Genomic DNA, 21,687 nt, shown 5'->3' on the forward strand with positions numbered 1-21,687 from the left:
ACTTTATGTTAACATTGTGGTAGTTACGGTTTGTGAAGTCGTTAAGCTCCTGGTAACCCGCGAGAGCACCACAAGTTTATCCTCCATCATCGCATTCTCCGGGCGTTCAAAGCAATAGCTTTCAAAACTACAACGGAAGGCCCGTCTCTCCATTCATTTGATTGGACAGTGAGAAAAAAAAAAACGCGATGAAGTCGGGCGCTTTTTCCGCTCGGACGGAGTTGCTTTTTTTTTAAACTGCAAAAACGCGAAGTGAACATGAACTTTAAACTACTTTAAACTTCAAACCACTTTAAACTTCTCAAGTTTAAAGCTTCCAGCTCCCAAGCAACTCCATAGCAACCAAACTCGAGTACCCTAGCAACTGTTTTGCAAGACCTATATCTCTGTATTAGAACATCGTATAGAGATGAGGTTTGGCTCTTTTGACTCATGCTAGCAAACAGCACTTCCAACATGCTACACATGCTAGCAGTAAATAGCTACATGCTAATAGCGATTAGTTAAGTGCTAAATCATGCCAAGATCATGCTAAGAACTCTATAAAAACTCCATAGTAACCATCTGTGACAACTACCAACCACCTAGTAACACCATAGCAACCACCCTGAACACCCTAGCAACCCCCTATAAACGCACTAGCAACCACTCAAAATACCCTAGCAACCGCCCAGCAACACCATAATAACCACCCAGAAAACCCTAGCAACCACCTATCTACAGCACAAATCGAGCACAAACAAAAAGCACTGGTTTGGGGCAATTTGGACGGCATGGGGTGGTGAGTGACGTCACTGTCCTGAATCCAATGTGTTATTTCTAAGGAGGAGGAAAAGATACAATGCTCATCATAACGGCACAAATCGGCACAAACGAGCGGCACAGTTTTGCAACGATTTGGACCATATGGGGTGGACAGTTACTGTACTTAAAAAGTTTCTTTTTTTGTGTTTAAGAGGGGATCGTAGTTGCAATGTTTCTTTCAACGGCACAAATCGAGCACAAACGAACGAAACCGGGCGATTTAGATGAAGTGGGGTGGAGAGTGACATCACTACCCCATATTATGTTTGTTATTTCTAAAGGAGGTGATATAGATACAATGTTAATTTTAACGGCACAAACTGAGCACAAACGAACGACACAGTTTTTGTGCGATTTAGACGAAATGGGGTGGAGAGTGAGGTCACAGCCCCCAAATTAAATGTGTTATATCTGCGAAAGGAAAACAGATACAGTGTTTGTTTTAACGGCACAAACCAGCACAAACGAACGACACTGGTTTGGAGCGATTTGAACGACATGGGGTGGAGAGTGACGTTACACAACCAAAAAAATAATGTTCAATATCTCAAGCACCAAACCAGCCAGCACAAACGTTCGTTTTTGTGGCACAAACGCAGCACAAACGAATGGCGTAGTTTTGGAGATTATTTCGTTTTACGGGGTGCCAACTTCACGGAGGTGAAAAACCGAACTGCAGCACGCTCTAATTGAGATCCATTGGTGCCGATATATTACGCTTATTTTCATGTTACCTTAAGTAAACCTCGCTCCAGAGCAAGACGATATCGCTTCAGCTATGTGTATATTAATCTGCATGAGGTCAGTAACTAGTTGGCATGTCTGTTCTTCCTATGTGGAGTAGCATATCAAATGAATGAGAGTATAAGTCTTTTAGTTTAAGCGTGCTCATATGAACAGCCTTAGCCTATATAGAGTAGTTCTGTTGTGTTTGTTTTATGTTTGTTCTAAAAATAGACACAACTTTGTTTTCCTCACTGAATTCCACAACTTGCAACATTCTAAAACAACATTCGGAGGCAATAAATACTAAATTAAGGCAATTCTAAAACAGCATTTGTCATGTGTACTAAAGTATGTATCATCATTAAAGCGCCACCCTCAGGCTGAATAACACAATGACATTAGAATTCTGCCAAAAGTGTATCTGATGTGTTCAGCACTTTAAATATAAAGCTTACAAATGTAGGCCTATCAATTTTACTTTTTCTGTAAAAATCACAAACATTAAAGTGTAATGACGTTCTCTAAGAGCTAAGAGAATAGAATGCTTTGTGTTTAATAAAAGTTAAGCTTTATTGACAGCATTTGTGGCATTTTAAATAAATCACAGTTACAGAAAGGAACTTGCAATTGCAATAAACCGTGCCAGTATTCCAGTGTGTTTAAAAGCACGAAAGCAAAGATAATATTTTTGTTTAAGCACTTGCATGAATTATTCAGTGAAATCCCATTCATTATTTGAGCTGTAAAGAATTATTCTAAATTATTCTTTTCTAGGTGGATGAACTTCTGGTTATGCAATACTGACAAAGGAATGCTAAGAGCATATTTATTGTGGGATTAAGTGTTGGTTGGGCTGGATGCGGGATCAAACATTCCCTGCATTGATTGCCCATCCATGGCATTGTCTTCAAATGCAACAAAAACTTTCCAGTGCACTGGAAATAAGTTTCTTCATAAAGAATATTAAGAGAGAACCGTTTTTGTTGCCGTCCAGAGAGCAGTTGCTGTGACGCTGACAAGGAGCCAATGAGGTTCACATGAGCAGTGTGGGCTGATGACAGCCTGTTACAGCTAGCATGGTTTAGACAGAGACTAAAGTAAAGACATGGTTGAAAAGGGAATTGAAGACATATGAGAGGCTGTGTACAGACTAATTGTCGGGTTATGTTGTGATTGTTTGTTTTGTTGCTTGGAAATGAAGCCTTGTGGTGTAGAATAATGTTAGCTAAATGTCATAATTGTTCAAACAGATGCTACACTTGCTTTAAAGAACAGCTGGCATCGATGCAAATTTGTGTCTTTAAAAAGCATGACATACAGTCCCTCCCCATATGCACTCATCTATGTCTTGTTTATGTTTGGACAGTTTTTCTGTCTCTGACACAGAGACACCATGTAAGCTTGTAAACATAATTTGTTTTGCATTTGGACAAGTCTGTGGGTTGTAAGGTTAATTAATTAGTAATGGATAATAAGTAATGTCTATACTAATGTCATTTTTGCTTCTTTTAACCCTCTTCGGTCATTTTTGACAGATATATATATTTTTTTTACTTCATCGGAATAGTACAAAACTTGGTAAAGGATTTTGCACTTGCTATGTGAACACACACAAAAAATCATGGTCATGATTCAAAAAGGTTAAATGGTCCGGAAAAAATAGTCACACTTGTACTATTCACGGTCAAAAATGACCCCATTGGAAATGAAGAGACGTGAAAACTTTTGGTACTGCCACTAAACAAAATCTTACTGAAATCACTGTTTTTGAGACATCAAGCTAAAATTTGGAACACAACTTGTTTAGATTTATGGTTTAAAAATTTAAAATAGTATTTTTGTGCAATTTCTATAACAATAAATGTAAAATTCTGTAACTTTTTTAAGTTCACATTTTTTAAAACTTTTTTTAATTCCATAAGTACCATAAAATCCCCTAAAAATACAAAATATTAAATATAAAAACATGATCAAACTAAAATATAGTACATTGATTTCACTGGAATAATAAAAATAAAAATAAAAATTGGTCATGTTTGACTGCCATGCGAAGAGCACCAGCTTGTTTTGTCTTATTTTGCATTTTAAATAATTTTAGGGCACCTTTGAAACTTTGCTTAGACCTCCTAAGGGACCCTGTACCACTGGTTGAGAACAACTGATCTATTTTGTTTTACATTTGGATAAGTCAGAGATTTTGTTGCTTTGGGGCAACTACAGTACTTGTAAGGTTTCAAGGTTAAGGTCACAGCCAGCTATCTTCTAAATGTATTTCAATCATGTAATTTTATTCATAAGAGAGGAGAGTACATAGGCTTTTTCTTGGCAGACTAGATCTGCTATGCTGCTGCTGCTGCTAGCATGAGTGAAGGCTACTCTTGAAACATGTGCATAATTACAGGCAACCGGATACATGTTGCTGCTGCAGGGAAAGTATATGGAAAACCACCTAGCTGATCTAAGCAGGTGGTGCTGGGGAAGGAGGGGGACTTAGTTGAGCCAGATCAGGATAGGAATGATTAGGTTATGTAGATAAGACAAAAATTGGCCACTGTGCCGGCTTTTGGGGAGCTAATTAGCTGCTTGGAAGAATTTCATGACTGAACTATGCATTTTGCTTTACTGAAATGGGGCAGTTAAATACAAATGTCGCCTCTTTAACTCACTTGGGGCTGACACGCCTTTGAGAGGATTTTAATGATCATTCTCTGCATGTTCGATTCGTTACAGGCCTTCTGGCTTTTATAATTGTGTGCAGGACCACGGACAGCTCAGTAGTGTTTGCAGGATTGCTGGCTCTTTTTTGTTGCTGAGTGATCCAGTGAGCCTCACACATGCGCTTAGAGCGACCGCTAGACAGCACATCAGTGAAGAAAATAGCTTTTATGTGCAAATACCAGATTTGTCTATCCTTTCCCCTGCTTTGCATATTAATTATATGTGACTGTAAGACATGTAGGCTTTTTGTGTCACTTTTTTACTTCTTCACTACTACATTGCTTGTTTTCTGCTTGCTTAAAAAAGCATAGACTTGATCATTTGTGAGAGACTGGATTTTTAACTATATATATAATATTACGTGTACACGTTTAGCCATAAATTATAGTGACAGGGATTAGGAGAAATATCATTTTAGTCTTCCATCTGCTGTTTTGAACATCAAATAAGAAATAATGATACGGCGTGATACATATCTGTGTAGATAGGTTCATTAGTCACTCGTCCCTGACACTCACCTTCAAAACAAATTAATTTGATTATGCAAAATGATGCCTATTAAGTGCCACTTCAGAGAGAGAAAGCGTGTGTGTTTACTGTGGTCTGCGTGTAAATGTTAGGACCTTCTCTTTCAACATCAAAGGCTGTGACACTCTACAGACACCAACTGCCACCCACCAGGGCAGGAAATGACACGCAGGTACAAGGGAAAAGGTAGGAGACCAGGGTTGAGTAATTAGCTAGGGCTAACAGATGATTGATGAGGGGAGCTACTTCAGTTTCATGTACTTATTATTTTTCCCTTTTTCCTCTGAAAAAAAGAGGAACGTTTAGCCCTGGGCACTGCACTGAAATAGTCCTGTCTGAGTGAGCTGACAAGAGGCAGGAGAGTGGAAGAGCTCTTTAAATACTAGAGCCCTAAAGAACAGACAGGAACTGGCTGCTTGACAGATAATTGTAATGTCTACTGCAGTCTACTTTATCCGCTACTTCATTTCAAACATATGCGGTTATTGCAAGTCACCCTGCAATTTTTATTTCATTTATTTAGTTTTCACTACTATTCACATCTATTGGGATATTTACAACCTTTATTTCCTGTCCTCGATTCTGATTGGTTGAGTTGAACAGAGAGCTGGGACTTTTTACTGTTTGTAACACTCCCCTTGTTCGTGTTGGTGAGTTCCAGACAAACTGTCAGTCTTTGTATTAGCACTGGGCATTTTTCAGTGAATCTTTCCGGTTACATTGTTATGCCAGCAGATGGTGGCAAGTGAGTCACTGAATCATTCATTCAGATGATTCATTCAAAAACCTTTATTCATTTAGGAAATGAAACAAGTGGTTGTATGAGGGAGTCATTGAATCATTTATTCAATCGTTTTATTCAAAAATGCTCATTCATTCAGGAATTAAACAAGTAACTGTCTTTATGAATGAGTCACTGAATCATTCACTCAACTGATACGCTAAAAAGCACCGATTCTTCCAGGAACGAAAACACCACCTTACTGTATGTACGCACAATGGCTCTGCAGTGGCTTTGTTTGGAACTATTTGCATTGACAGACAAAGTACCTTCCAATATTGTGCCTAAAATGTAATTCAATTTACATTAAATTCTTGTTCAATGAACTATTTGTTATTTTTGTATTTTTATATATTTTAATTAGGGCTGTCAAACGATTAATAATAATATAAATAAAAGTTTGTTTTTACATAATATATGTGTGTGTACGGTGTATAATTATTTTCTATATATAAATACACACACATGCATGTATATATTTAAGAAATAGTTGCATGTATATACTGTGTATATATATTTATATTATATATAATTTATATTATATATAAATATTTTATATATAAATAACAAATTTTTCTTAAATATATATGCATGTGTGTGTATTTATATATAGAAAATAATTATACTCCATACACACACATATATTTTGTAAACACAAACTTTTATTTTGGATGCGATTAATCGCGATTAATCGTTTGACAGCCCTAATTTTAATATTATTTATTAGTATTTCGAAGTAGTTTTTATTTTTATATTTTAATTTGACTTTAATTTGAGTCATTTTTTATGTGTTTGTCATTTGTATTAGTTTTTTATTATTTCACTTTAGCTTTCCATTTATGGTAACATATCACCATATTTGCCTTCAAGTTTTAGTTTTAGTAATTTCATAAATCCACTTATTTCAATTTGTTGCCAAGGCAACATTTCATGATTTAGCAGAATTAATAGTTAACAATAACAAAACTAGTATAAAAGCATTTTCACACTTTCAATTTGTTTCACAGAATATTAGCATGACTGTGATTACCCGCCGCTTGTGCTAACAGTCGAAGCGTAGCCATACTGATATAAATACAGCGCTCTCGTGTGACGGTGCTTAATTATATTGTTCAGAAAGGACTGGAGATACGAGCAAATCCAGACATGAAGCAATGACATTGCCATATGACAGCCTATGGAAAACACTGCCCCTGCCCTCTGCCCTGTTTTCTCTGTAGCAGAGCTCAGCCGCTGTTTCCGAGAGGAGAGCAGGTCAAAGGGTGAGGCGCCCCATCACGCCCACTGCTTTCACACAAACGCTGCACTGACGCTGGATGAAGCCTTTAACCTCTGTTTTATAAGCCCCTTCTCATACGGTCTTAAATTACAGCTTCTTCTAGTTAACTCGGGTAATTTCAGACAAAATCCAGCACAACCACATGGCGCCACTTGAAAGGAGTCTCAAGAGCAATGCACAGCTCCAATTTTCAGTCTTACAGTGGGGAAATTCTGTAAACACATCTGATGAAGATGGTGCTTAATTAGCTCTACTGATAAATTTACAAAGTAGAGTTGTTTTTCTAAAAAAACTGGAAAGTACAGAGAAGTGGGTGGTAAAGTATTTCGTAAGAATAATGATGGTCTCATCAATGCTATTGGGTGCAAAGCTCTTTGGTAACTGCACACGGCAGCAAAGACTGTTCATCTAAGTCAAGGGGTCAGTCAAGGTTGTATTTTCTCTGATCTATTCAGTTCTGTCGACTTGTATTAGGTCAAAGGAATGTGTTTCATAGGCCTTCAGGCAGTGAAGCTCTATGTTAGATGACCGCAGTTTAAATTTGACTTGGTTTTAGAAGATGGGTTTTATCTAAATTTGAGTCATTGGTCTTATCGATCATTTTAATTCCTATGTATTTATAGTCAATATAAATTACTTCAGCCTACTAAAAATGCTGGTACATATTACTGCAAATGTAGCTTGAGGAATTTTTTGTGAATGTCTCAGGGTTTGTTGCTTATTTTTTATAATGCTTTTATAATAATTCTTTATTTTGATAAAATGTGTAGGCTATTTTATTTAGTTGTGTTTATTTTTTCTTTGTTTATAAATTTCCTCAATGTCTCTTGGATTCTTTACCTTCATATAAATGTAGGAGATTACAGCAGCAAGAAAGTAAGGAAAGAGAAGGAGGGAGGCATGAGAATTTGCAGGGAAATGGACAAAGTAATTGAGAAAAAGACAGTGGGAACCAGACTAGATGGAGCAAGAGCAAGATAAAGCTAATGTAAGGGAGAGAGAGAGAGAGATCAGGCGGCTGAAGTAGAAGTCCAATAATCAAATACAGATGTCTCCCACCCCTTATTTGAAGGGGTCAATAATACAAATCTCCTGGCACAGTTATTCTCTGAACAGCGGTTTCCCTCATGCCATATTTCATATTGATGATGAGAAATTAGGGTTATGGTACTTAGTTTGAAATATTTGGAGAAGGGTTTCTGATTTGTGTCTACAGAGAGATAAAGATAAAATCAGATAATCATCTGATTATCAGATCATCATTTGAAGGAAAATATTAATTTAATGTTGAATCTTAAAGACAAACAACATAAAATTAATTAACTCTTTCAATATTTTTTTTTTCTTCTTCTTCCTATTGTCTTTTTTATAGGTTTGTCCTGGTGTTTGGCTGCTTGGTGCTGTCTGTCTTCTCTACCATTCCAGATCATCAGGAAATGGCCTCTCAAAGTCTTCTGATCTTGGTAAGAGCTTAACTAGTGTAAAACCTTAAACCAAAAAAAAAATAAAAAAATAAAAATGAAGCATGAAACCAGTCTCATGCAAAGAAGTTTAAAGAAAAAATATTGGATGAACTTTGTGTTAACTCTACTGTAAGACCACAGGTAATTGTATGTTTTGAGCCTTATATAATCTGTCACAGCATGCAGTGGAATCTAACCATTCAGATTTTATGGGATAGTGTAACTTTTGTTTTACATTCTATACATGCAGCTCTTTGCAGTACTTTCCTCTGCCATCCACCAAATTCAGCTAGCTTATGATGAGTCTCCACTTGAATTCAGTGTTGGTGATATGTTAATAGTACCATACAGCAAAGGTTAATATAGTTATTCAGATCAGTAAAATCAAAATATAACTGCAACCAAATATGCCCCACTATTGTTTGTCAGAAGTTGATCCCTGGATTTAATACAGTATGATGATAGAGGTGAGAAGCTGGATCAGCGGATCAAAGGCTTATGTTATGCAGGTTTCTGTTCCTGGAAGTCTGCTGGTTTATGTACTGGTAATAATTGCCATAAAAAATTGACCTGATTCGTTTATTGACTCAGCTGACACCAAACATATGTATGATGTTGATGGTCTGTAGTCAGACTGTCAGAGCTCTGAAGCTAAAGCTGCACACTTATGGGATCATAATGAAAGATATTTTATTCAGTGACACTGCTGCCTCTATAATTGAAAATGCAAAGACAGGATACAGTCAAGGTAATAGTGGTCTTTAAATTACTTTGAGCTCCGTGAATTCTCTGTGAAATCATCCAAAATACACTTTTAAGTGTTTATTTTATTGTATTTTATCTATTTGCATATATTGCAATTATCTTTAAAGGCAGATTACTGAAAATTTGGTCTTTATCAAGCACTGAGCCAGAAATATCCATTTCAAAAACGCCAAACGTTATTTTTTTTTAATTCTCATCAATATTCTGAGGGTTTTGTTCATACATCATTTGCCTGAATCATAATTTTATTCCTAAAACTTCCTAAAAATGTAATTCCTTAAAACTGTCTTTTCTTTTTTTCTGGCTTTTGAGAGTATTAAAGGGGTCCTATTATGCTTTTTCACTTTTTCTTACTTTAGTTAGTGTTTAATGATGCTGATTGAGCACTTTTCAAGAACTACAACAAACTACTCGTTTGGACTACAACACACTTTTTCCGGATCTTATGTAGTCATAATGTTCCTCATTTAAATAATCCCCGCCCACAGAATACGCAAAAAAGTTGGCGAGGCCTGAATGAGCTGCGCTAAAGAAGATGAAGAGTGTTTTCGCTTTTATTTCCACCCCGGGTAAAAGTTTGTCCTAGGGCTGATGAACTTAGAGAGATTAAAATGTATTTTTAACACTGTTCCTGAACATTATAACCTCAATCCTTGTCTGTGCACTGCACATTTTAGGGAGAACAGCAGACAGACAGAGTACAATGCTGGCTATATGCACAAAAGCTTCTCCTGAAAAACATAGCCATTCCCATTTTGTTGGGACAAACTGTTGTTTATGGATCACAACTTTTTTGTAGTTGTGTTTTCTATGAACAGTTCGAATTATAAGCTTTATGTAGTTGCTATGGTGTAAATGAAGGGCAAAGCTTTGTTGATGTATTGTTTACTGTAGCTTCTGTAAGCTCTTGCTTTTGTAAGACCGCCCCTTAGGAAAATTAGCTACGATTTTTTGATCGTTTACTGTTTGTATTACCATAGTTTTCCGACAAATATGATTAAATGTTGTAGAACATCGTATCTATAAGAAAATTACAAAAAAAACATACCACTCTGAAACATCCTGTGAAATCCGTGCTTGCAAAGTTCGTGCTTGAAATCCTTTCTGGACGATCCTCTTTGTTAACATTGTCAGGGTCTGAATCATGCTTGAATTGGTTTGAAATTGACGCCATTGTTAATATTTAAATCTGAGTAGAGCTTGCAGTTATGAAGGGGTGTGACATTTCGTGAACATGCGCTAAGCGCTGCCAATCACAACACACTGGGCCATCTTACCAATCACAGCACATTTCGTATTTCGGAAGGAGGGGCAACATCGAAAATGACGCGTTCAACCAGACTGGAGATAGATAGGAGCTGTAATAATGTAAAATATGTGAAAAATAATGTGTTTTTTTGAACAATCAAGCATGAAAACATATTTTAGTACACCCTAAAAACAAAATCAAGATTTCGTAAAAGGGCATAATAGGACCCCTTTAAGAATTTGACAAAATGAAACAAGAATTTTGAACCTGCATGGCTTCATCCAATATTTGGATTTCTGTTCTGTAAATGTATGTAAATTGATGCAGTTTTAATTAGATAATGCATAATTTGCATATTTGAACATTATCTCAGAAAACTTGTCATACAAAAATATGTTTTAATGTACTGTGATTAATCAACTCGGGAAGTATAATGATGTCAATTAGTTTAAATGTTTTACTCTGTTCACCTGGGTTGTCTTGACTTAAAATGTGCTGTTGTGCACAAGGTACAGTACTTCCCTGATTGTGCAATTCCAGGACTGATGTATGTAATGTAGTTGTTTAACAGAGTTATCATTTTAGCAACCAACCACAGATGATACTAGTACACACCCACACAAACAAACTTGAAAATGTCTTTCTTTGTCTTTGTAGGAGTTTGTGATGATCGTTGTGTTTGGGCTGGAGTACATCATTCGAATCTGGTCTGCTGGTTGTTGTTGCCGGTACAGAGGATGGCAGGGGCGACTTCGCTTCGCAAGGAAGCCCTTCTGTGTCATAGGTGAGCTTTCAATGAATGTACAAGACTAGTTTCCCTCCATAAAATCAAAACCTTTTCATGAGTCTTTTCATGGTTATAGATTGGGGTTTCGGGACTTTTTTTTTTTTCATTTCTAAACAAGGTCATAGAGTGAAATTTGACAGAAATGTCAAAAAAATGTGACTTATTGTGATTTTGTTCCTCATTATTTTCTTTTTGGTGATTTGCTATACAAGGAATATTGCAAAGTTGGAGTACAAATGCTCTAGAGTCACAATATTTTCTGTAGTAGATTGAATAAACAAAAGAGTAAAACTGAGGGTAAAAAAAAAAAAAAAAAGTTTAATTTTCTCGCCAAAGCCAATATTTACTTGCTTTTGGTAGTGTAACTCTGTAGTTCTCTCAGGAACAGGCAGGAGACTCAGTTTGACGGAACAAACTTTTTAATATACATATGCAGGACCAGCCAGACAGGTAAGCAGGTTAGAGCAACACACATTACACATCACGTAGATCGGACAAACACTGACTGAACTGAAGGAACATAAATGCAAACACAGATGATGATATTAAAGTGAACACAGGTGACACAGATGAAGAGGGAAGGATCACAACCCATGGTGGAGCCGATGGAGGGAGGAACCATGGAGGCTGAAGGGCAGGAGGTTTTAGGGCGATGACGGGCAGAGGCGAAACCGATGGGGGCGGATGACAGGGAGGAGACGGAAGTTTGCCGGGCCATGGTGGAGGAGAGGGTTAAGAGACACACGGGGAAGCCGCTGGCTTGGGTGACTGAGGTGTAGACGGGGACACAGAAGGGTGCAGTGGAGACAGAGGGACTGAGGACCAAGGATGAGCAAAAGGGAGTGAGGAGTCCAATGGAGCCGGCGGGACAAAGGGACTGGGTGTAGGAGCCAAGGTGAGCCAGTGGACTGATGGGCCGATGAGGAATCCTGGACGCAGTGGTTGGAGTCGGATCCATGGCATCCACTGTCCATGATGGCGCTGAGGACTGGAAGCCCCTCAGCGAGCCCATCATTCCACTGGTGTCTTGAGGATGACGGCTGGATGAGCGGTGGCGGGAGAGGGAGGTTGGGTGGGAATTCAGGAACAGACTCCGGAACCGATGGAGAAGGATGACAGGGAGGAGATGGAAGTTAGCCGGGCCATGGTGGAGCAGAGGTTTCAGGGGGACACGGGGAAGCAGCATGAGGGTTTCGTCGCCGAGGGGGCTAGTGACGGCTCGACGAATAAAGTTCTCCGCGAAGGAAAAAAACCTGGAAATGGCGACAAATATAGCCCTGTCATCCATATGGGCTGGTCTGATCTTCTGTAACTTCCCCGTGTCCCTCTGAACCCTCTGCTCCACCATGGCCCGGCAAACTTCCGTCTCCTCCCTGTCATCCTCCCCCATCGGTTTTGCCTCTGTCCTTCATCGCCCTAAAACCTCCTGCACTTCAGCCTCCATGGCTCCTCCCTCTATTGGCTCCACCATGGGTCGTGATCCGGGAACAGACTCAGGAACAGACTCAGGAACAGAGGCGGCCATCTCCGCTGAGGGCTCGGGCTGCGAGGCGGCGACCATCTGGGGACGAGGCTCTGGAATTGCGGCGGCCATCTTGGGACGAGGCGCTGGAACGGCGGTGGCCATGACGGGATGAGACTCAGGAAGGGTGGTCTCGGCGAGATGAGACTCTGGAAGGGTGGTCTCGGCGGAGCTAGGCTCAGGATCGGGCGTGGCGGCGACCATCTTGGCCGATCGCGCTGACATCAGCGGTGGATCTGTCATGCTGCATATCAGTCTTGGATGCCCAGAGACCGATCTGGTAGTAGGCCTGATGGCTGGCATGACTTGAAGACATTCAGGTGGTGTGGTGATTTCGATGGCTGCTGGTGATGGTGGTTGTTTTCTGGACTGGGACGGTATGCTCACCAAACACCTGCCGATGGCTTCCATCCAGTTCAGTCCAGTCAGGTGTTTGGGAGGTCGGTGGCCTGGTGGAAATTGGCCCCATCCAGAAAAGCAGCTTTAGGGTTTCGTCGTCGAGGGGGCTAGTGACGGCTCGACGAATAAAGAAAAAAAATCTGTGCTCGCTTGAGCAATGGCAACAAATATAGCCCTGTCGTCCATATGGGCTGGTCCGATCTTCTGTAACTCTGTGGTTCTCTCAGGAACAGGCAGGGGACTCAGTTTGATATAGTTTCAAAAATGTAATATACTGGACATACGCAGGGACAGGTGAGCAGGTTAGAGCAACACACATTTCACATCACATAGATAGAACAAACACTGACTGAACTGAAGGAATTTAAATGCAAACACAGATGATGATAATTAAGTGAACACAGGTGACACAGATGAACCGATAATGACGGTGATGAAGACATGTGACAACTGAAGACAGGCAGACAAGTCCAATGAAAACTATGACAGGTAGTTGCAGATAGTACATTTTTAACCCTGGATACTTGCAAGGACATATGTTAAAGAGACAAAAACACACACCATCACTGGTTATGGGTTGACCGTTCAGATAAAAAGCAAATATTTGGTGACCTTAAAGTATTTAGTTAGTTAGTTTGTGGTAGTTCTAAATCACATAAGTTTATTTAGTAAGGATGCATTAAATTGAAGTAACAGTAAATATTTTGTTTCAAAAGATTGCTATTTCAAACAAAGGCTGTTCCTTTGAACATTTTATTCATCAAATAATCTTGAAAAAAAATTAAATTGGTTTCCACAAAAATGTTAAGCAGCACAATGTTGTTGTTGTTGTTGTTTTGTTTTTTTAATGTGATAATAAGAATAATTTTTCCTTGAGCACAAAATCCATATATTAGCATGATTTAAGAAGGATCATGTGACACTGAAGACTGCTGTAATTATGCTTACATTTCTGCTTTGCCATCAGAGGAATAAATTACATTTTAAAATGTATTAAAATAGAAAATTACTATTTAAATTGTAATTAAATTTCACAATATTACTTTTTTTTTACTGTGTTTTTGATTAAATAAATACAGTCTTGGTGAGCAAGCATAAGTGACTTATATAAAAATATAACTGTTCCAAAACATTTGAAGTGTACACATTCCTGTTCTCTTCTATGTATTATTATTATTATTATTATTATTATTATTATTATTATTATGTTTTGGCAGCTATTTGTAACACTATTAATACCGGCCACCATTGCAAATGCATTACTTTATCTAGCAACTCTAATTCTTCCAAAATGAGACAAACCATGTTCATTCCTTAGTAACCAAGACAACAGCCTCATAACTGATCACCATTAAGGAACTATCTCATGCCTTTTAAATAATGTTACTGTACTTAGCCCTTGACCTCAAACCTTTTACTCAGCATACTCCAGTTGTGTCTGCCAAAAAAAAAACAATGACCCCTCAACCTGTCTAATGTTCTCCAGACTGTTGTTACACAGTGTGAGCTCATTAATACTGGCTTTGCTTTTAACAAGGTTTTACTTTGTTTAAGTGTGTGTAGGTGCTTGTGGTGTATGTTCTTAAGTGCTAACACTTAGCCCTGGCCCTATCGATCTAAATGTTGAATAAAGAGAGTAATGAACATCATTAATAATGAGAATAATGTGTCTGTGTGTTCAGACCATGCAAATGTTGTCTCATTCTACTCCCTAGTTTCCTTTTGTTAATTTATTGTGAACACTAGCAAAGGTCTTGATCCCCTAAACATCAGTGACACTGATGTCTGACACTTAAATTTACACTTGGTCTCATCCTTGACAGCTTGGATTGAATATTTTATAAATATCATAGTGAATATTTAGACGTGAATTCTGGGAATTTATAGTGAGCAAATGTCTCTGTACTGGAATCATTTTGACAGTGGGACAGTTCTAGAAATAGTTGACTCCCTTGTTACTATGGAGCCATTAAAACTTGTTAAACCCTGCAAAACAACCACTTAAAACATTATTATTATTATTTTATATGGTGATAATCTGAGTAATGGTTGGACTTTAGGCATTCAGTATTCTGTTGGGTTTTCATGTGAAACATTTGAGTTAACAGGCAGGGGACACTCATTATTGGTGTTACTAAAAACTGCTGAAGGGTTTAGCCTGTAATAGCCTACAACAATATCACATACATCATTCTCTCTCTGGCAGGGTTCATTCATCAGTTTAACACACAAATGCCATCTAATGGAGGCCAATGACTTGTTGAATCAATTAGGAAACGTACACTTCATTTAAACTTGACAAAGCAAAATAAACCCTGCCTGAATAAGTTTATTCTGGAAACAGCTTCCCAAACCATTTGTTGAAGAAAAAAAAACAACTTAAAATATTCCACCAACAATCAAATGCTGTGCGAATGCAGTAGTTCCTGTGCATAGACAGTTGTTAGCAACAGTGTTTACCCTCAGGTCAAGTAGGGCCTCTGGGTATAGAAATATTCACTCATAATTAGTTTTAAATTATTGAAAATGAATCACCTACTATTAATTCGTAATGGCATTCTATTTCCCTTTACATCATATTGATGAAATTGGGCTGAAAATGTGTGTGTGCAGTATCAAGTGACTTCAGCCAGAAATAAATTGAAATACAATGTTTACATGCTATAAAAAAAAACTTCACAAGGTTCAGAAGTCTCTTCTTAGACATCCAATTATACATTTATCGTTGAAGTTTTACATTCATTGTAGAAGTAGTTAGTCACCACACACTATTTAAAGAGAAAACATGTTTCAGATTTCCTTTGCTGGCATAAACCTGTCAAATTACTGTAAATATATTCTGTCATTCAGTTTAAGCCAAAAATATTAACCTATTATACTGCATTGCAGTGGCGCCCTCCTCGGTTCAAATCACGTTTCGGTTTCAAGTTACGCACCGCAAAATGAGAGAAAGGGCACTTTATTATTAGTGATTAAAGGAGCAGGGGCTCGAGTATTTTTTTTTTTTTTTTTACATTTTTGTACATGCATGGACAATTTAAAAATGTCTTTATAAGACAGTGGAAGAAAATCACTTTTCAACAGGCCTGATTCTGGAGGATAGTGCTCTCTTTCATGTGAAGGACTTGTGTATTTTTCATTGAGTTCATGAGTCATCTTTATACTTCATCCAGCTGGATAAAGGCGTCATAATTTATACATATAGTGCACTTCTACACCCCTAAATAAGCATTTTCCCTCCCAGCTCGAGGCTCCCTGAAGACTTTAAGAACACATGTAATGTGATGATTTGACTTAGAACGACAGACTACAGCAGAGAGCAGATGAGTGAGGGAGCTTGAAGGCCCATTTGCTGGAAAGTTTGAGTACATTGACTACAAAGAATATAATAAATTAGAGGAGGGTTTAGAAAGAGAAAGAAAATATTATTGCAGTTGAGTGCTTTTGAGTTGTTTGTGTTCTTTGAGGGTTTGATGTCACGTCTCCAAGTGGATGTGGTTTCTGTGTGAACTTACCGTGTCCTTCCTTTCTTTCTGTCTCTTTCTCCCTCTTTCCCCCTTCCTTAGCCCCCTTTTTCCACAGAATATGGGCAAGATACACTTGCAGAAAAAAGTATGCAAAAATTGTTAATTAGCAAAAATTTGGCAATCTTTCCAATTAATTAATGAGAAGTAAATTGTCTAGTCTGAGCTGATGAGATCTCATTCTCATTTACCTGAATTAAAGTTCACTGACAAATGTTCAGTTTTTTCTTTTTCAAATTTTCTGCAAGCAGCTTTGCCATAATTACAGCAGACATTCTGGAGAAAATATAATTGGTGGCCTTCAAGTCAAAAAGGTTGAGATCTATTAATTAATGGATGCTTTTGTGTAATGGAAACTACAGCATAATTATTACAAGGTCTCCTAAGAAGTCGCCGTTTTCATAGATTGAACCAAAAAAGTCAAATGAAATGATGCAGGTTAAATGCTTTTTTTCTTTAATAGCCTCACATTTTAAAACTTTTAACATTTATCTTGAGAAGGAGAAAGTGTGGCTCTGTACTGTAAGTTTCCTTCAAATATTATTGATGGGTCTGATCATCTTGTAGGGATTTATTTTGTGATAATGGTCACTCAAAATCAAATTGTCCTGAGGACAGTGTAACAAGAAATAATTATTTTAGAATTTGACTGTACAGTTAAAGCTCACGCAAATGGCGAATGACATCTTCTGCGATCTTTTGAGATCATGTTAGGACACTTGCTACTCATGTAAACTTTGTTTTCTGTTCTCTTCTCTAACCATCAGACATTATAGTGCTGATTGCATCTGTTGCTGTGGTTTCGGCGGGGAGTCAAAGCAACATTTTTGCAACATCTGCACTGCGAAGCTTGAGGTTTTTACAGATCCTGCGAATGGTACGCATGGACCGCCGTGGAGGAACTTGGAAGCTTCTGGGATCTGTAGTTTATGCACACAGCAAGGTAAGTTTATTGACAAGTCATCATCCAGAATTATTTGCTTAATTATCTTGGTTATAAAGAGTTTGGAAAAATTCAAAATCACACATTGTTTAACAGCAGAAACTCCTGTGTATTCATAGCCATATCAAAAAGTACTTTTTGTTCTTTTGTAAATATTTTCCTGCTGTGCAGATATCCTCTAAATGTCCTCAGTATCTGCTTCTCCTCCTAATAGGAATTGGTCACTGCCTGGTACATCGGGTTCCTTGTGCTCATCTTTTCCTCTTTCCTGGTGTATCTGGTGGAAAAGGAGTTTAATAAAGACTTTGCCACATATGCTGATGCATTGTGGTGGGGCACGGTGAGTCTCCACTCCCCACATCTCTGCACAATGGTATATTCTCTCTAGAGTCATAACAAATAATATTCTGACCTATAATGAGCTTCACAAAACAAGTTATTTATATTTGATGAGGTGCTAGACATGTGTTCTAGCACCTCTGCGACTCTGATGCATTATTCCTGGGTAATTTTTGCCGGCTCTAACTAGTGGTCAACATTACTAGAAAATTGCAAGATGTGCTAGTTTCAGTTTAATATGATCATTGACATCAAATTTCAGTTCTAATTTCAGGCTCACCCTTTTTCAGCCTTTTGTTCATTGCCTTCCACCATGTTTGGGGTATTGAAACCTTTTCCATAAAGGTTATACGGAGGCCCATTAGATTCCATTTCCATGGAGATAGAAAGTAATCATGATGGGACAAAACGACAAATGCCATCTCTGGTCTTGCTTGAAAGCCCTTGATGCTTCATAGAAAAGACTTCAGGTTCAGGGGGAGGGGGGGGGGGGGGGGGAGCACAATGTTCAATGCAAATAATACAATTTACGAGGCCATTGTGCATAGTTTGAGTAGCTACATAAATAGACTTTCGGACTTTTCAAAAGAGGCAAAAACGCATCCTGTATCCTTTGTTGTTGAGGTCAATGTCAATCAAGATTTATGCTAATTTGACCTCAAATTACATCTGTCACTCGGTAGAAGCTAGCCAAATTAGCATGGACAAGTTGCTTGACATGCCATCATCCTCAAAAACCATTAACAAAATTACACAAGGTAAAAAGAAAAATTACCCAAACTATATTAAATACCGTCTCACCTGCAGAATGGATAAACATGGTTGATGTCAACCATATTGTATGTAATGAATTGGTTAAGATAAAAAAAAAACATGAATTTTTAAAGGATTTTTTATTTTATTTTTTCATTAATTAGATCACCCTCACTACTATTGGATATGGAGATAAGACTCCTAAAACCTGGACTGGACGAATGCTGTCTGCTGGTTTTGCCCTGCTTGGGATCTCCTTCTTTACTCTGCCTGCGGTAAACTTTGCACGCATTTTCTCATACCTTGTTCCCTTACACTGCTTAAAGTATTAATTCAGTGTTTGTGCATCTTGTCACTTCTCCAGATACAACACTAATAAAGAACCACATTGTAAATAATTTGCATAATTGATACAATTCCTGATGTCCTTCTTGGTTTCCAGCCTGCTCCACACAATGAAATCTTATTCGTAGCTGCCTGGGTGTCGCACACAGCCATCCAGGGCGAGGACAGTTCTGAAGACTGTCATTGTCTCTAGGATGGTTAAAAAAGAAGCCCTGATGTTTGTTACATCCAGGGTATGCCCCCTTGGGAAGAGACTGTTGCACCTTACCACGTCTCTTCCTCGAAGCCCATTGGGGACTACTCCCCTTACCCCGCCACCTCTGGTGTTTTGAGGAACGGTAGTCTCTGGCACAAAGTGTGGCGCCTGCCTTCTCTTCAAAGCCCTTTTCTCAACGACTTTTCACGGGTTTCCTGCCAGCTTGATGTTTCAGGACCCAAAACAATTGACCCCCCTTTTTCAAACAGAAATTAAGAAATTGATTCCTCTCTCACAATATTTGGCAGCATGAAATATGTTTGGACAATGGATTTAAACAGAAAGATTCTTCAGAGAACCTTGCAGAGGCTAATAGGCTTGTGCTTGCTTGCTTGTACTTCACAACCTTATTGGCTAAGAATTGTCCAGCCTTCAACTTTACAGCTATTTACTGAGGATGCCTTTATAATCAAGTTCAGTTCATCTACAGGCATATTAGGTGTGCGGTATGCTTCGCCTCTAGGCACTAACTTCTTGGAAAGGTATTCTAAGAATGTGCCCCTTAGGTCTTACAGTTTTAGTTTGCCTGGGGGGCGCACAACCGGCTTTGTCCCTGGGTATCGCTTAAAATGAGTGTGCGTCTCTTGGGTTAATTTTTTTATACCTTTTAATGTTTGTGTTGTAGCAGGCTGGCCCTTTCCACACATTCATGGATATTATTAATGTTGAATTGGATTGAACCCAGGCTTTGACTACACTGTAATCTGTTCCCTGTGCATACTTCACAACCTTATTGGTCAGGCATTTTTCATTATAGTGACATGGGTATTAATGTTCCCAGAGAGTCAATGCCATGACGCAGCATTGAGGTTTACTCTAAAGGGAACTTTTTAGGTTATGTATGTAATCCAGTTCCCTGAGAGGGGAACGTGACACTGCGTCGCTTTACCATACTTCACGCAATGCCTGAAAAAGTCTTCCCTCAGACAATTAGAATCTGGTGACGTGCCTTTCAGGCGTCTATTTATGGTCTCGTTGACACGCTTGCACTACGTCACCTGACCACGCTGTTGGCCAATAGAATTGGTGTTTTTCCACATGTGCTTCAGACACCAGCTCAGGGAACCAGAATACATACTGTATGTAACCTGAGAAGTTTACTATAGTCCTGTTGTCTAATTCTAACCTATAGTATTACTGACATGGTTCTATTTCACTTGCATTGCAGGGCATTTTGGGTTCAGGTTTTGCCCTAAAGGTTCAAGAACAGCACAGACAGAAGCACTTTGAGAAGAGAAGGAACCCTGCAGCCTGCCTTATACAGGTTAGACACAAGAGCCGTGAATCTGCCTTCACATTTGGTGATATTACACTATCTTGTACAATAGAATTTGGTTTATAGTGTCATTTTTATGACAGAGAATTTGATGGAAAATGTCATTCCTCTAAGTCAGTGGTTCTTTTTTTGGTCGCTCCCCCCTTTAAACCTAAAAAAAAATCTTGAACGCCATTGCAACAACACCCCCCCACACTTTTGAGAACCACTGCTAAGTAAAGTGCTGTTTGCCCTAATGGTACCATATCTTTTTTTATGTACTGTTACTATGATTTGTGTCTGAATGCACCCCAGTGGTTTTGTTGCCTGATAAATCTTTTATGAAATGTCTGAGACTGGGGATTGTTTTACCTAACAGACAAATTGTTAGGTTTAGTTCACAGCAAATATACTTTTATTTGTTTGGACCAGTGTTTCACTAGTTTTAATGTGGTTTAAATGTGGTTTTAATACCAGCAATGAAGAGTTGTACAAATCTCCTGAATTTGTTGCAAAATATATTGGAGGAACTTCCCTTCTCTCTGTGTGTGTGTGCGTGCGTGCGTGCGTGCGTGTGCGCGCATTGTGTTTCTGCTCACTATGTTTTACTCTCCCTAACACTGAATAAGGCTGCGTGGCGATATTACTCCACTGATGGTAGTCGTCCTTACCTTGAGGCCACTTGGCGTCACTATGAGTCTACAATCCCTGTCCCGAGGCATGTATGGGTGCCTGCTCTGACCGAAAAAAAACCTGTGTAGTTTTTATACTAATCTGCTTTTTTCCTTTTTTTTTTTCTTTTTTCTTCCCTTTCTCTTCTGTCGGCTTGTTCTTCTTCTCTTTTCCCTTTTTCCTTTATCCCTTGTTCTTTTGGTTTTATATATTTTTGCATGTAGTGTGTGTGGCGTAGCTATGCGGCTGATGAGAACTCGGTTTCCGTTGCTACCTGGAAACCTCATTTGAAGGCGTTGCATACCTGCAGTCCTACAAAGTACGTACAAACCCCCTGGCAGGTGCTATTCTATATCCTCTCTGTTCCCTTGGTTCATTCATTTTTTTCACAAAGGAATACTTTCCTCTTTCCCTCTATTTAGTTGTTAAATTTCCCCATGTAACTTTATTGTGCCTGTCTCCTAGACAGTCCATTTCTCTTTTCACATTCTCTTCATTTCAACATTCAAAAAACTACATATGTCAGTTTTTATGTCCATTTCGCATTTGTCTGATACATTCATTGCCATCCACAAGAAT

General features: G+C 38.5%; 1 protein-coding gene across 2 annotated transcripts in view; it reads left to right on the forward strand.

Moving 5' to 3' along the window:
* kcnq5b (potassium voltage-gated channel, KQT-like subfamily, member 5b) overlaps window positions 1-21,687 on the forward strand; it is a 113,980-nt gene that overhangs the window by 76,996 nt on the left and 15,297 nt on the right. The window contains exons 2-8 of one of the 2 annotated variants that reach the window (XM_079851707.1): window positions 8,209-8,299; window positions 10,971-11,097; window positions 17,313-17,488; window positions 17,703-17,828; window positions 18,745-18,855; window positions 20,350-20,445; window positions 21,066-21,158. In XM_079851707.1, coding sequence (XP_079707833.1) covers window positions 8,209-8,299; window positions 10,971-11,097; window positions 17,313-17,488; window positions 17,703-17,828; window positions 18,745-18,855; window positions 20,350-20,445; window positions 21,066-21,158 — 820 coding nt within the window. Of the gene's footprint in view, window positions 1-8,208; window positions 8,300-10,970; window positions 11,098-17,312; window positions 17,489-17,702; window positions 17,829-18,744; window positions 18,856-20,349; window positions 20,446-21,065; window positions 21,159-21,332; window positions 21,428-21,687 lie in introns of both variants that reach the window. The other variant, XM_079851706.1, reaches the window with a different exon arrangement.

This window comes from Squalius cephalus, assembly GCF_949319135.1.
Source record: "Squalius cephalus genome assembly, chromosome: 2".
NCBI lineage: Eukaryota > Metazoa > Chordata > Actinopteri > Cypriniformes > Leuciscidae > Squalius > Squalius cephalus.